At 49.7% G+C, this 15,896-nt stretch overlaps 3 protein-coding genes across 6 annotated transcripts; 1 reads left to right on the top strand and 2 right to left on the bottom strand.

Moving 5' to 3' along the window:
• Nucleotides 1–877: 877 nt before the first annotated feature.
• On the top strand, nucleotides 878–2,573 carry LOC120647467 (heavy metal-associated isoprenylated plant protein 39-like). Of its 3 annotated transcripts, XM_039924272.1 has the most exons (4): nucleotides 931–1,262; nucleotides 1,527–1,602; nucleotides 1,731–1,892; nucleotides 1,953–2,573. In XM_039924272.1, the coding sequence occupies exons 1-4, from the start codon at nucleotides 1,254–1,256 to the stop codon at nucleotides 2,297–2,299; spliced, it is 594 nt and encodes a 197-aa protein (XP_039780206.1). In that variant the 5' UTR covers nucleotides 931–1,253; the 3' UTR covers nucleotides 2,300–2,573. The 3 variants fall into 3 exon arrangements, with proteins under 3 accessions (XP_039780205.1, XP_039780206.1, XP_039780207.1); XM_039924271.1 differs by having other exon boundaries at nucleotides 878–1,262; nucleotides 1,731–2,573; XM_039924273.1 differs by having other exon boundaries at nucleotides 954–1,262; nucleotides 1,403–1,602; nucleotides 1,731–2,573.
• Nucleotides 2,574–4,916: 2,343 nt separating this feature from the next.
• On the bottom strand, nucleotides 4,917–10,049 carry LOC120647466 (CBL-interacting protein kinase 9-like). 2 transcript variants are annotated; one of them, XM_039924268.1, is made up of 15 exons: nucleotides 9,727–10,048; nucleotides 8,951–9,013; nucleotides 8,791–8,862; nucleotides 8,536–8,643; nucleotides 8,352–8,432; nucleotides 8,094–8,147; nucleotides 7,870–7,995; nucleotides 7,688–7,777; nucleotides 7,420–7,542; nucleotides 6,950–7,060; nucleotides 6,550–6,666; nucleotides 6,373–6,429; nucleotides 6,106–6,180; nucleotides 5,425–6,002; nucleotides 4,917–5,333 (listed from the first exon to the last, which is right to left on the bottom strand). In XM_039924268.1, exons 1-14 carry the CDS (start codon nucleotides 9,922–9,924, stop codon nucleotides 5,922–5,924), a joined length of 1,356 nt encoding a protein of 451 aa, XP_039780202.1. In that variant the 5' UTR covers nucleotides 9,925–10,048; the 3' UTR covers nucleotides 4,917–5,333; nucleotides 5,425–5,921. The 2 variants fall into 2 exon arrangements, with proteins under 2 accessions (XP_039780202.1, XP_039780203.1); XM_039924269.1 differs by lacking the exons at nucleotides 4,917–5,333; nucleotides 7,870–7,995 and having other exon boundaries at nucleotides 5,593–6,002; nucleotides 9,727–10,049.
• Nucleotides 10,050–14,270: 4,221 nt separating this feature from the next.
• On the bottom strand, nucleotides 14,271–15,200 carry LOC120647468. The gene is made up of 2 exons (XM_039924274.1): nucleotides 14,512–15,200; nucleotides 14,271–14,454 (listed from the first exon to the last, which is right to left on the bottom strand). Exon 1 carries the CDS (start codon nucleotides 15,105–15,107, stop codon nucleotides 14,613–14,615), a length of 495 nt encoding a protein of 164 aa, XP_039780208.1. The 5' UTR covers nucleotides 15,108–15,200; the 3' UTR covers nucleotides 14,271–14,454; nucleotides 14,512–14,612.
• Nucleotides 15,201–15,896: the final 696 nt, after the last annotated feature.

Genomic DNA, 15,896 nt, shown 5'->3' with positions numbered 1-15,896 from the left:
AGAGCTCATCAATGTCATCGCGATATGGTGCGACCTGATCATTCTGATTTTTACGACCAATTATTAGCAGTCGGAACCAGATGATTGGCTGGCACCGTATATGTCATCTTCAGAGAGCACAGCCTTAGCCTCATTGATGATCAGTCCTTAAAGAAACCAAGAGAGGTGGCATGTCCTTATTGCTGACGATGATCACTTTGCAGAGAGATGACAGTGACACGAACAATGGGGACGCAGCAAGAGGGTTCTTCTTTGTTTGGAACAATTGCAGCAAGAGGTTTTGATGAACCACCAGCCGATTTCCGGCTGGGTGGGGGCAGGGATTCATTCGAACCACCCGCATTGCGCAGATTCTGAAAATCTTTCTCCCCTGCAGCGGCCGGTCCCAGATTCTGGTTCGGAGAAGCATCCATGGCGCAAGCATCCAGAGGAGAAAGAGGAAGCAGAACCCCGTGCCGTACCACTAGATACCAACGGCAGCGTGAATCTACGGCAGAAAAAGCTCGAGGCAGGACGACGGGTCACACGACAGGAGCATGACAGTTCAGGGTCGCGGTAGCTTAGCTAGCTGCTCCTGAAAAGGAGAGAAGTTTCACCGGAGAATGGAATGCAGAGGACGACGCTGCAGTGTACTGTACTGTGCTGCGGGAAACCGAGACGGAGCAGAGACAAATGATTGGGGGACGCACGGCACGGCGGCGTGGGGCGGACATGGACTGCTCGTCCCTTTTGATGCCGCGCCAGGTCGGAACAAGCAGTGGGTAGGCAGGCAGTGGCCGTCCTCGGCTCCTCCCCGGCGTGTCCTCTCCTTGGCCCTCACCTCACACGGCCAGGTCAGGTCACACTCACAGTCTCACACCACACAAATGCAAGCACACAGCACGGCCGAGGCGGCGAGGCCTGGGATAGATAGCACCGGTCACTCATCAGCACCCACGGCTGGGCTGAGACCTGCCATCCGCCGCCACTAGACACTAGTAGCCAGCCACTCCGCTTGCCTGTCGCTGTGGCTTGTACCGCGGCCACTGCTCTCGCTGCGCTTGCCACCAACGCTACCTCCGCTGGTATTTAGAGGAGCCCCCGGCCTCCCACTCCCTTCGCCTCCGCGTCGTTGCGTGTTGCGGCCTCGCCAGTCGCCCCGCCTAACTTTCCTCTGCCTTCTCCACTCCTCACTCCACCCTGCTCCGTCCCTGATCCACTGCCTGCCGCGCCGCCGCTGCATTCCTTCCCAGTCCTCTGTTCTTCTCTGAGACATGTCGAAGGTGAGACTCCCTTTCTTCCTGGATGCATTTGCATACCACCGATCCTGGTTGAGCTTCTCTTGTATTGATTCTGTCAATCTGTGTGCTTTGGAATAAAAAAGATCAGCGTCGTTTCTCTGCACTTTTTCCTGCCCGTTCAGGTGTTAGGTCTTGTAGTGTAGCTACCTCCCCGTTTGTCACACATTGCCTCCTGCGGCCTTCCTTCCCCTGTTCGGAGGCCGAGTAAACCGACTGACTCTGGTGGCATGATGCTCCCGTGTGCAGAAAATTGTGGTGAAGCTGGATTTGCATGACAACAAGGACAAGCAGAAGGCTCTCAAGGCCGTCTCCGTGCTCGTCGGTATGTGGTCGTATCACTCAGTAGCATCACACCATTGAATTGAATCTGAACCGATGGATCAATTTCCCTTCACCATCCTTGTCTGAATCTCTGTTCTGAACAACGTGGGGCTTGCCGGTCGTCGTCAGGCATCGACGCCGTCTCGGTGGACATGGGGGCGCACAAGATGACGGTGATCGGCACGGTGGACCCGGTGGACGTGGTGAGCAAGCTGCGCAGCAAGTCCTGCGCCGCGCACATCGACTCCGTCGGCCCCGCCAAGGAGCCCGAGAAGGAGGAGAAGAAGGAGGGCGACGGCGCCAAGAAGGAAGGCGACGGCAAGAAGGAAGAGGGGGACGGCAAGAAGGAAGGCGACGGCGCCAAGAAGGAAGGCGACGGCAAGAAGGAAGAGGGGGACGGCAAGAAGGAAGGCGACGGCGCCAAGAAGGAAGGCGAGGGCAAGAAGGAGGGCGACGGCAAGAAGGAGGAAGGCGGCGGCGGCGGGGGCGAGAAGAAGCCCGCCGCGGTGGCCCCGATGCCGTTCCCGCTGCACCACCTGCCGCCGCCGTACATGAACATGGTCACGGCGGACTACATGAACCAGTACCGCCCGCCGCCGCCGCCGCCCCCGGCGTACCACCCGTACGCGCCGCCGCCCTACTACTACGTGCGGAACATGAGCATGGAGGAGAACCCCAACTCCTGCGCCATCTGCTGAAGAACAAGGTACAAGTAATCGGAAGGAAGGAAGCCTTCGATCGCCGGCCGCTTTCTCGCGCTGCATGAGACCGATCGAGGTAGGCGAACCAACGCACGTACGTGCCCCATCCATGTGTACATCCGTCGTCGTCGATCGTATTGTTATTATTATTATGAGATGAGATGAGATGACAAGACAAACAAAAATCAAACCTAGTTTTGCGAGCCGAAACTAGCAGTTAATTTGTATCAACCTAAATTTTAGCTGAATTTTGTGATGAGTAGTGCGTGCATCTGCATCATCTTTTTCTTTGAAGCAACGAGAGAGGTACGTGCTAAAGGAGAGTCTTGGAGGGAGCCAGGAAGGAATATGTGTGGTGGCGGTGGGCCGTCGTGCACGCATGTGGGGGGGCTGTTCAAACTCTGCTTTCTATAGCCAGGATCATTGGATTGGCGCCACAAATAATGCGAGAAGAGAAACTTGGTTGGCATTTTGTTTTGTCAGGCAGGCGCTCGCAGCTAAGTTGTACAGATTGTTCGTTTCATGATTTTGGGCTGTCACATACTTGTATATTTGTCCGAACCGGACATGGAAATTTGGGGCTGGTGGAGGAGATCTCCTACTCTCATGGCCGTACGATTTCTAGCCTGTGGCTGTGGGAATCATCAGCACCAACACCATGGCCATTCCTACAGTATGATGCATGCATGTACGATCAAACCAGACATGGGATCCCTTTGTTTTAGCTGCACGTGCTGTTTGAATTCAAAGGGCGCAGGAACTGCATTTGTCGGTCGATGACTTCGAATTTCTGGAAGGACCAGATGGATCAAAGCCTCCCACCTCGAGCAGCGTTCCGTGTGCAGTTTTCCAGTAGGATCGATTAGCTGTTTGAAGACCATTGATCCAGTGACATTTGAACAGACTCTGCTTAACGCCTTAATTCTGGCACGAGAATAATAAGATAGAATCGAATGCAGTACTAGTTGGTCGGTAAACCAGGGCAAAATTCAGAAGCAAGAAGCATGCACGCCGACGCATCTGAATTCTTTTATTGAACATGTCGTCATCAGAGTCTGGCGCCGTGGCTGGGGTCTGGTCTGGTCTAATCGCGTCCTGACACGTCTCTCTCCTGGCTGCGCTAAGCGCGGCGTCAGGCCACCTAAATCACTTTCTCTAATCCACCACCACCATTGCGGCGTTGAAGAGGAAGACGACGACGATGCAAGGATCAGCTCGGCACGGCATCCATGGCTGCAAATAAAAAAGGCTCTCTGCTTTCAAGAGAAAGAAAAAAAACAGGCAAGCCAGCTCAGCCACGGAGAACTTGTAAGAAATCTAGTTGAAAAATAAAACTGCAGAATCGCCTGACCATTTGTCGTGCTCCTGCTGCATACATCATCACCAAACTTTTGCCACTTTTTAGACCAACCATATTGAATCGTGGATCATTAGTCGGCCAGCACTTCATTGCAGGCTGGTTTCAGAACCTACTACTCCGTATAGCTAGCAAGCTAGCATGAGAATCCACACAATTAAAAAGGAAAAGGGTTGCCAAAAGGTGGCTAGGCTCTTCCGTGATCTCAAGCCAACCGCAACTTGCATTGCAGCCTACGTACACTGTGTACACTTTGTTTATGAGGCATTGAGGCAGCAACAAAATACGGCACCGTCACCAGGGCTCGGAAAAAGGTGGATGGCATTGTGATTTCCAACCTGACACGAGTTGTTTAGCAATTAGCACAGCAGAGAAGAGCCCCCCGGCCCACCATCTGCATCCGCGTCGGCAGTTCGCAGCCTCTCTTGTCCGCCTGCCAGTTTCGTCAAATTTTTCGGTGCCGATGACTCGGATGACCCCGACGTCTCCGCGCCGCCCGTGACGACAGGCCGGTCCTCCGGCAGCCCTGCCCCTTGGAGCGCCAAAAGGGATTCAGCAGTTTGTATCAGAACGGAACGCGACCTGCTTGGCTGCTCGATATCTTTCTTTTCTTCTCCAGCTGAAACCCTGTGCCTTATCAGTCATCAATGAGCCGTGCGTGGCTGCTGCTGAGGCGACGAAACCATGGCTGATTTCTGTGAGGTCCTGTTCATATAGGGTCCTACTGTAGCGTCGGTTTGGGGAGTGAGAGAAGGAGAACTCGTGTTGGGTTTCGTTTCCCCGGGTGGTCACCTGGCGTCAGGAAGAGAGGAGAGCCGGAGAAGGAACTGCTGACCCCTCTGCGCGTGCGGACACGCGGTGGTCGGTGGCGACGGCGACGGGTTGGGGGATGGAATGCCAGTGGAGTTAAAGAAAACCCCCGCTACCTGCTGCGGTTTTTATCAGCCGCGCCGGGAGGGCTACCCACCCTCGCTGTCACGCGGATTGGTTGAGACTTGCACGGAGCCCTGCGTCCAGTCCCACACCAGCGCCGGAGTCGCTAGAAGATGAACACTAACTCTCTACACAGCATTTTATCGGAAAATAAAAGGGAGAGCGGCTTTGCAACGCAAGAGCTCGTTTAGAATTTCTAGTAGTAGGAACAAAAGATTCCATTCCGGTAGGCATTGGGGAGCATTTCTGCGTGCTGAACAAAAGATAAAGACAGATCATAGATGTAAGACATACATATATCGTTTCAAAAAGAAATATATCGACTTCCTTAAAATACCATTTTGTATTTATCTTAAGATGCACGAAATGTTTGATGCGCAGTGGAATGTACTTACTTGTAGAAATGTTTTTTAAAATAAAAAATTGGTGAATTTTTGTTCCTATATATTGCTCCTGCAGTGCTGCTTTTAACCAGACACCTATCCTGAAACAGAAGAAGATAAGTGAAGCTAAAGCAATGCTAAACATAGCCTTATTTATCGAAATTAGGAATGAAGATGAGAAAGACCACCTCCCTTTATTCCATTATCAGAAGTACACCTGCATCGAGTTCAGGCATAACGACTTATCCAACTCTCGTGCAACCGTGCAGGTCCTCAATGGTTCAACTTGAGTCTCGGTGGATTACACATTCATACTGCCCTGATACCGTTTCCAGCAGCGTACATGTACTCCAACTCCCTGGTCATACCAGAGGCAGCTCAACTACTCCAGGGGCGCCGTTTACCAAAAGCAAACAAAATTTTAACGATTTATGTGCGTGGTAAATTACCCTGAGTTCCTGACCCGTGTGCAGAGCAGGGATCACATCCGTCTGAGCCCGCTGAAAATTCGCTGGACCTGAACGAGAGAACCTGACAAGAGGATCAAATGCATGCACCGCGCCTGTGTCTGCAGGATGCTCCCCAGGTTCAGGCGTATAGCCTTGAGAAATATCAAGTTCAGGCTCATAACTAACCAATTGGGCAGTTAGCATTCCCACATCAATTTTCACCATCTGCTATTACCTTGACATTGAATAAAGGCACACTCAACCCTGGTGGCAACCGAAGCATTCAGGATACCTACATTACATCCCATATTGCCGTTACAACATTAGCAGGATGCCAGGATCCCAGGGAGGGCCTCGTCATATGTATGTGTACAATCGCGCTCATTAAAAAGGCGCCCTCTTTTAACCCAGAAAGATTTTGACTGCTAATGTGGTACCATTCGAACAGACGGTCTACAAATGTGGCCATTGAAGATACACAACAGGTCCCGTTGGAATTACTTTGCCTGTTTCTTACTTGCGTCAGATTCAGCATTCCACACTATATCTTTCAACTCTGATGAGAAATTCTTGTAGAACTGCATGCGATTTTGACAAAACCATATGTTAATTACTTGAAAGTACTAAGAGAAGCAATCAGAGAATAATAATAACAGGAAATAGCATAATTTGAGAACGTACATTGTGAAACTCCAATGTGTCTCCTCCGGTTTTACGAAGCTCAACCATGTGAAGTGATGGAGCAACCTCAAAAACCTGCAAACAAAATAAATCATGGAGACATATGCAAGGGAAAGACTTGGACAACAAATTTAGTTATTGTTATGCTCAATATATTGCCCTAAAATTTTCTTCGTTACAAAAAGCAGAAAGTTGATGCACAACTATACAATTTTAACAAGATCTAGTCCAAAGTTGCAAAGGTGAACATAGAGCTAAAGCCAGTACCTCCGTTGCTACAGACAAATGACCTTTTCTTCCAGTCTTATCACCTTTCAATTTCATCTGGAAGTCCAAAATGGAAGATGTGTAAAACATTAATTCCATAAATAATGCAAATTACAAAGAAAACATTAGTTCACGGCTTCACGCATTACTAGCCATTTATAAAAAAATGCCACACACCTTATAATTTTGCTTCCGCACATTGAAACCAAGTGGTCCACAAGCCTCTTCTATTTTAGACATGATCTCTTGTGCTGTACATTGAGATGTAAAGGATGTTTCCCGCTTTACCGTTCCCTATTTAAAACAGACTTGCCTTAGTATGGAATAAAGAAAAAGGTGTACTGAAATCACAATTTCTTTCCATCTTGGTTTAATTGCCCTGTCTGCTTTCTGACTATGCTTACATTAGTAACACTTCAACATGCTAATCTTCAAGACTGCAACATACTCAGAAATTGGGGAAATAATAGACGACCAACCACCTACCATCTGCTTCTAAATGGAATGCCCCCTTGAAACTAATCTTTAACGCATTCCAAATTGAGAAAATAGTAAATTGAAATCTCTATGGACTCACCATCATCTCCTTCTCAAAAAGATTTCCAAGGTTGAAGCCCTGTGATCTTGATATAAGAGCAAATGCATTCATGGATTCTGGTCTCTCCCTTTTCTCTGCCACAAGATATTCCTATGATATCAAAAGGAAAAGGTAACCAATTACATGGTGCCTATATGTAACAACTATATATATCCTTTAACTGAGATGTGGACCAATTGATATTTTAAGGGACAACCTATATCCATTATGAAAATCTCAAGACATTTGAGTGAATAAAAAAAAGAATGAGAATAGTTCCACCCTGCCTTAGATATTCTCAGTCTGGTCTTACAAAATAAAATGAAGATAGAAAGATTCAACATACAACAACGGCTGTCAATAATGTAAGTGTGAAATAGAACTTTGGAATGTTTTTAGAACACATAATATTTCTAGGAAGATTTTCTAGTTAATTGCAAGTTAAAATGAACCCTTAGTCTGTATTATACCTCTGAATCGTTGAATGCAGCATCAACATCGTCAAGGCTAACATCTTCACCTTGTTCAAAATGTGGTGGCTTATAGTCCTTTTTGAACCATTCGTCTTCCAAAATTTCTGCAATTGTTATCCTCTGCAGAATAAAATAACCATTTTCTCAAACAGTGATGAGAGTTTACTTCTAAGAGGATAACAATTCAGATGACTGGTAGTGGCACAATGGATAATTTTGAAAAAAGGCTGCAGATATTCAAAACGCGCATTTAATTCAGACTCACCGTTTCAGGATTAGGATCAATAATGCGCTTAATGAATTTCTTTGCACTGGGAGAGAACCATGGTGGACAAGAAAAATTTGCCTGGCAGATCTGCAGAGGAAATCATAAAAGAAAATCATCTTAAAATTACCAGTGAGTTTCACAAGACAAGCCAATATTCTAAGTCTATCACACAAACTCACCAGTTTGTACAGCCTCGAAAGATTGGAATCATCAAAGGGTAAATATCCGGCCATAAGAACAAATAGGATTATGCCACAGGACCATACATCAGCAGCCATACCATCATAACCTTTATCGGCAAGCACCTACAGTAACAGTCCGATGCTTACACATCTTGATGCACATTAATCACACAAGGCTGCAACAAAATAAGCCGATAACTAAAGAAAGGCGAGAAATTCACCTCAGGTGCAACATAGTTTGGCGTTCCACAAGCAGTATGCAGAAGCCCATCCTCCTAATAGATCAACACAAGAGTTAATGGAAATTCTTTTTTATTTACTCATCTATTCCTGGAATTATTTTTAGAGAAGGTAGAAAGTTATGTCGATTGACCTGGACGATGCTGTATAAACCCAAAATGCATCACCCTCATATGGAAACAAAAGGGTTTAACTATTGAACATGCAAAGCGCAAATCTCTAATAGATAGAGATCATACTTTTGTTTGTGGCGCAAAGGCACTCAGTCCGAAGTCTGAAACTTTAAGAGATCCATGTGAATCAAGAAGCAAATTTTCTGGCTGCAAAAGAAACATGAGACATCCATGAATTAGGAAGTGTACCGCATAGCATCTATAATTAAGGAATAACGCATCAGAAAGATAGCAGAATAATTGGACAAACCTTCAGGTCTCTATGGTAAACTCCTCGACTATGGCAGTAATCAACCGCATTTATAAGTTGATGAAAGTATCTCCTTGCTTCATCTTCACCTAGCCTCCCAGAATTGACCTAAATTATCCAGATGAATAAATGACCTCAATAAACATATGTGCTATGGTCTCAAAACTAAGCTCACATGTTTTCATTTTGGGGGCACGGGTAAGCTCAGAGTAGTAATAACGAGTAATAATATCAGGCAAAGTTTGAGGGCCGTACAATTTTATCAAATAGCTCCCCTCCTTCAGCAAATTCAAGAACCATGTATATCTTTGTTTTGCTAGCCATAACCTATCAAAAGCACACATATTGAGCAAGATGGAAGATGAAAAGGGAATGAAACCTATATTATCATGTGTCTGCAAATATTTCAAGATACCTCATGCAACTGGACCACGTTGGGATGTTTGATTAGCTTCATAGTCGAAATCTCCCGTTTGATCTGAAAGTGGAGCAAGTGGTGAGCGTTCACATTCCAAGCTCAAGTTACACAAAATGCAGCATGGTTCAAACCAATGGACAGAAGACAACTGATGCTAGTATATTGATATTACATCACGACAAGATACTAGGTTAGCAGATGGCAGATGTGTTTTTTTTTTCTTTTTTGGTTTTCCTTCGGTAAAACGTGTTGAGAGAAACTCCTGACCAGCATCGTCAGAAGTATTCCATAAACATCATCTAGGCGTGAGCGTGAATTATAGTTCCTCGACTCAGAGAGGCTGTTCGGCTGATCAAATGAATAGTATTCGGCCGAGACAAGCCGAGATTTGGTCAGCCGAACAGCCTCAGAATGGTTTCCTATCTGATTTGGTGATCATATTAAGGTCACAATTTCGAATCTGAATTTGATCCCCCCTTCCAATCTGATTCGCCACAGCATCAATCAAAAGCTTAAGAAGCACGAACGGGACACCGGACTCGAAGATTTTTCCCCCATCACAAACAATCCCAATCCCAAGAGAACAGAATCTGGAGCATGACAGCGGCGTCAAAGGATATTCCGTTTTATTATCCTCCATAGCCACGAATAAATTATAGAAAGACCTTGCTATGCTAGGCCTAGTATTTTTTAATGAATTAATCCTGGTAGGATTCGAATCGAATACTGGGAGTATTAAAGGACAGGATTCCGATGAGCAAGGGGCGGCGGACCTGCTCGACCATCTTGTGGCGGAGGACGTGGTTGCGGTCGAGCACCTTGATGGCGCAGACGGCGCCGGTGCGGGAGTCGCGCGCGTGCTTGACCTTGGCGAAGCTTCCCTCCCCGATGGTCTTGCCGAGCTCGTACGGCCCCACCCGCGTCTTCCTCCCCGCCGCCGCCGGCGGCTTGGGCGCCGCGAACTCCGCCATCCGGGCCGGCGGGACAGGCGAGTCGATCGGAGGCTCGGACAGGCAAGGGCGGGGCGCTGCGGGGGCGCGACGGGGCGCCGCGGGGTCGCGTTGTTTGGCTGGCGTTGGCTCGACGGGGGACGAGAGCGCGGGGGTGGATTTGCTCGTGCGGTTTATATGTCGCTGCGCTGGTGGGCCCGGCCCGTCCCGCCGTTCCGTTGGGGAAACGCGTGGGGTGAGATGTACGCAGGCGGGGCCCACATTGTCGTTTGGTTCCTGCTGTCAGGTCGAGCTGGTGGCCCCTTAGGCCGGCCACGGTGTGGAGCGATGCCTAAAAAATAGTGGGCCCCACAGAGGTAAAACGGACACCACTGTACCGAAGCTGAAGCGTGAGCAAGATTCCCAGTGATGCTATTTTTGAGCTCTGCCCACGGGAAATAGAAAAGCACTGGGATTCTGCTGGAGAAGGACAGCGCCAGATAGCACGTGGCCGTGCGGGGGTGGCTTCTACGTTTTCTGGCATCGGTGAATCTACATGCATCGGTTCCTATTTTTCTGGCGTCACTCTGAATTGGCATTACTACCCACAGTGTGTGGAGTGATGCCTAAATCTTCAATCTCCTCTTTGGACATCACTTAAGACACACACTATGGAGGAGGGCCTTATCTCTTCTATCTAGCCGGCCGGCCCCCGGCGCGTGTGCGTTGCGCATGGCGCTCGCGCCCGGTGGGGGTGGGGCCAACCGGATCGGGCCGGACGGCCAGGCCAGGCCAGGTTGCTATGGAATGGAAGGTTCTGCTGCTTCTGCATGCGAACGGGCAGCGGAGCTCCGCTCCGGATAACATTTGGTCATGGCGATTCGCTAGTGGCTGGGGATGTGCCCAACAGGCGAACAACTGCGCGGCTTGCATGGGATCAGATACAGGCGAATCGCGCGCAGCTTCCCGGAAGGAGCACCCGTACGGGGACCGTACACCAATCATGCGGCCGTCGAAAACGACGCGCTCCGCACTTGCCGTGACACGCTTTGCTGGTAGAAAATGCGCGGGCCCCGCTCACCACCACGCACTAGATGACCGGTCCGGGCAAGATGCACGAGTTGCACGGTCTCCGATCCGCCAGCGAGATCTTCATTACCCCGTGCCTGCCACTGCCAGTGCGCGTCGCTGGCATGGGATCCGGGGACGATCGATGCGGTGTCGAGCGCCTGGCTGCTGCCTCCACTCCCCCAGTTCCACCATCCGATCAATGCAATCATGATTCATGGAGCTGAGCGAGCAGGCTGGTCGCCTGCCTCCAACGTCGACTCGGCCTAGCTAATTCCACACGCAACACAGGCCGGTATGGGCCATGCCTTATCTCTCTCGCCAGTGTCTCGCTCACGCCGGCCATGGATTCACCGCCTCTAGTCTCGCACACACATAGATGCATGATACTAGATAGCGTTGTCAGAGGTGGCCTGGGCAGGAGAGACTAGGAGCGCCTTGTCTCTCTACAGGAATATTAAGGATTGTTTGATTTCAGGAGCTAAATTTTAGTTCACGTCACATCAAAAAGAATCTTAGTATTTAAAAATATTAAATAAAAATTGATTATAAAACTAACTGCAGAATCTTAGAGCTAAACTACGAGACGAATCTAATGAAATATATTAACCCATGATTAGTGGATGGTTACTGTAGCATTACTATAGTAAATTATGAATTAATTATACCCATTAGATTCGTCTTGCAAATTAGCACTCAGCTGCCACAAAAATTTATAAACAGATTTTATTTGATACTCCAAAATAATAAGATTTTTTTTGATATGATAGGGACTTAAAAAAGTCTTGACAAACAATCAAGGTCTTAATCGCTAAGATCGCGATTGATTTGTCAAGTGGACGGGCATTATTGCGTTCAGGTTGATTTGGTTGGAGGACCCGCGACGTGAATTATGGTGACGGGGACCTTCCCTATCTGCAGGAGACACGAGGGAGAGCTCGAGCGAGATGCATGCTCGGTTCGACGCGGATGCTTTCCACATCGATCACCAATTTGCAGCGAGCTAGCTCAGCTGATGGTATAGGCTGATGGACTGGACAGGGTACAGCAGCAGGAGGACGCTGCTGCCGCAGAATCATTCGAGATGCAAAACTGGAGCCCTGGATCGGTTAACTCTACCGGAGCTGTTTGCTTTGACCGGTGTTTGCCTTTTGCGAGTTCGCGTCGAATTTTCTGTCTAATCTAAAACTGCTCCATTTTGATTTCTCGCCACGTTTCTTCTTGGCTGACGGTAGTCCGGCCTGCTTGATGATGATGTTGCCGGCGCCGCGCCCCGGCCTGGTCCTTGAGCAACCGAGCAAAATAAGCCCATCCCATGGAAAGGGCCCCGAGACCATCCATCATATGTGTCCAATGGGCCTAGCCCGCACCCAAAAGAAAAGCCTAGACCCATGGCCCACGTACTTCCGCTGCTACAGCTTTATTTCCTTTTTTGTTTTCAGATAGCTTCATTCCAAGATGCTTGCTGTGACCCATAAAAAAAAAGAAGATGCTTGCAGTGACGCAACAACAGCGCGTGCGACGCGATGGCAGCGCAAGGTCGTCTGTGTCCTGTTCTGTTGAATGCTGATATACTACTAGGACAAAATTACACATGCACGGCCACACGTATGTGCCCTCGGTTTCAATGGAATTTCATTGGTCCCTCCCTTTTTTATGTATAAAAGAAGCAACAATCGTTTTCAATGGAAGCTCCAACTGGCAAGCAACAAGAACAAATAAGGATCGGCAGCAGGAGCAGCCGGAACAAGAACGTGCTGCACATCATCACACTCGTCAGCGGGTCAACCTCCACGCCCCTGGCCATGGAAAGAGATGCTGGAAAAAGCAAGGTCAGCCAGCTAAGCTAATAACCATGTGGTCGCTTTCCGGGTTGCGGCTGCCCGGGGTGGCACCGGCCCTGGGCCGCGCGCGCCCGGGTGAACGCACGCGCTCGCCGTCGCTCCCCGGCTTCCCCCCGCCCGTGACTCTGCCTGCCTGCGTGCGTGATCGCGGGCAGCGTCATCGTAACTCGAAACCGGAGCGGCTTCCATTTGGAGTAGCCAGCACCACCAGCAGCAGCAGGCATCGGAACCCGCAGACGCAGAGGCCTCTGCCGCCGCTTCCATTTCCAACGGCACCGTGCACAGTGTCATCATCCCAAGAAAGAAGGGGACAGACACAACATGGAAACCGAATGAATTCTGCTGCATACGATACAGAGGTAGGTGAGTGACGCAGACACGTCCTAGCAGCTAGTGGTACGGTGCCTTCACCCTTCAGGGGAAGGAGATGCTCCAGCTCCACATTTTCAAGCGGCTAGTGATCATATCAAGTGGAGAGAATACTTGTAGTAGCTAGTAGGATTGATGGATCGTCAAGTGGAAGTGGGGGTACGGTGCTTGAGATCATCAGATCGCCAAGGATTGATCAGATCCTTGGCAGCTGAACAACCCGACAAAGCTTTCGTCCAAATCCTTCCACAATCCGAGAACGAACATTCGAAAGTAGTGCGCGTGACATGTGGGCCAGGCGGATGTAAAACGAAGCCAACGCCGAGGCCTGCACTATCGATGGCGATCAGCACGGCTGCTGTGGATGCAGCAATAATATTTGCACAGAGATAGCGTAGGGTGCAAATAGGTGATCCTTAAATCAATTTTCATCATTTTTAATTCAAATATTTATACTATTTTTAAAATAATTTTTTTATTAAAGAAATAGTAAAAATATTTAAATTAACAAGGGTTGGAATTACGTCTAAGAGTCACCAATTTACACCTTTATGCCTGCATCTGCTAAATGCTCACTGTCTGCATCTGCTAAATGCTCACTGTTGGTATATAATATATACATATTTCTAAAGCGAGTAAGGTTTCCATCCATTTTTTTTGGTTTGGTTGTTTGATTTGGTCTGGCTTGAGTCAATTATAGGTGGGACTGGCCCAGATTAGAGTCTGACCAACCCTCTCCGTCCACGACTCGATCACGTAGAATCTTACAAATTAACACACGGGCACTAATATGTATCCAATGCATATAACAACTTTGTCCGTAGCATCGCACGAGCATAATTACCTAGTATAATAACAAAGAATATATAGAGGACCAGGCTAGTTGGCAGCTGCTGAACCTCTCGCCGTCCGTCCCGTCCACTTGCCTCGGCTATCATGATCTACAATGCGCCCAACTCCCCTAGGCGTCCATTCCAAGATGTCACACTAGATACAATTAATCAATGAACCACGGAGCACTCGCCTTCTCGTGACATTTTGGGTTTGCTACCATTCAAATCGTGAAGCACATCGCCCGCCGCAACAAGTAATGAGACTACTATAATATTTTCAAAGTTTCTCTGAGCCTCGGGACGGTGCAGATGGCAGTTCAGCCGCAATATATTTCATTTCATTTTTTTGGAAGATCAATTTCATTTCATTTTACCTGGCGAACTAAAATCCATGCATTCAAGTGCAAATACTGCACGGCTGCCAACCAACAACCAAATCAGTAGTAGCAGAGAGTAAACTCCCGTAGTGCGACTAGCAAACTGGCGTTCCGATTCACATTCCGACCGGCCATGACAAGAACCAAAGAAAGACGGGGAAGAAGAAGAAAAAAATGTACACCCAAGACCAAGACCCAACCCTACTGATCACTGAACCTGCACGGATATGACGGGCGGTTCATCTCTCCGGGACCACGGCGGGGGCGGCGACGGGCGGGCGGGCGTCGCCGGCGCGGAGGCGGCCGAGCCAGCGTCCCGCGCCGGAGGCGAACAGGGAGAGCCAGGCGACGAGCGGCGTGCCGAGGAGGACGAGGCCGACGGGCACCATCCAGAGCTGCTGGTGCGCCGGGTGGAACGCCAGCGCCCACCACACCAGCACGGCGGCCCCCGCCAGCCCCGCCCCCGCCACGGCCGCCGCGGCCGCCCACGCCGCCCGCCCTTCTGGCCCCGCCACTCGCTCCCCGCCCGTCTCCAGGTCGACGACGTGCCCAGCGGGCCTCGTCCCGCCGCCTTGCCCGCGGCCTGGAGCCTTGCCCGCCGGCGCCTCTCGCTGCGCCATGACGACGTGAGCGTCGACTGGTGGCGGGCGCCAAGTGAATATACGGTGGTGGGAGCACGCGGAGAATTGAATTGAAGCCCTGAAGGGCAGCAGCGCAGCTGGGGAGGGGGTCATGTGGGCGGGGTTATCTGGTGACGCCAACCCCGGGCCAGTCGGGCCAGGCCTCGCGCCTCACGCGACGCGCCACCGGGGTTTTACTCCCTCCAGGCTCCAGCTGCCAGCTGCGGAGTTTATAATTTCCACGTCAGATCACGACTAGCTTTGAAAGCGCTGGTGTGCCAGGTCATCCAGCCGAGCCAGCGGACGGAGCGTTTCGTCGTATCGTGTCGGGTACACCGTACACGTACGTACGTGAAACTAAAGGACAGAGCACGGAGGAGGGGAACCGTGTGACGCAGTCTGGTGTACTTGAGAGGAGCTGTGCTGCCTGCGTGGGTGCTGCCAGTGGCGGCGTCGCTGGAATCCTGGAAGGAAGCCAAGCCAAGCCAAGCGTGTGGTCTGGCCTTCTTCTGGGCCCGTGCTATTTTGTCAGGTAATGGTCTCGTTCCTCGCTCCATTCCTTGTGCAAGTGCAAGGAGTGCTGTGCTGTTCTACAGATAAAGAGCCTGAATTACGATCCTCGTGGTTAACGACTGCACTAAACTGTGATTGCTGAACGATGCTACTATGATTTTGTGGCGTCCATCCGTTTATGACACACTTCTGGCACTATTATTGAACCTAGGATTAAAAAAAACAGATACTTGTACCACTTCGACAGTGCTGCGCGGATCACTCGGGCTAGCCTCCAAAATGGGAATCAAGAAAGGTGAGGCAGGCTCAAATATTCCCGGGCGAACCACCCACTGATGCTGACTTGTGTGTTGCGTTACATCTGTGCTCACGAGCGAGCCCACCTCTTGC

The sequence above is a fragment of the Panicum virgatum genome, chromosome 9K (assembly GCF_016808335.1).
Source record: "Panicum virgatum strain AP13 chromosome 9K, P.virgatum_v5, whole genome shotgun sequence".
In the NCBI taxonomy this organism is placed as follows: Eukaryota; Viridiplantae; Streptophyta; class Magnoliopsida; order Poales; family Poaceae; genus Panicum; species Panicum virgatum.
Note: the sequence above shows the minus strand (reverse complement) of the source record. Positions and strands in the feature narration are given on the sequence as shown.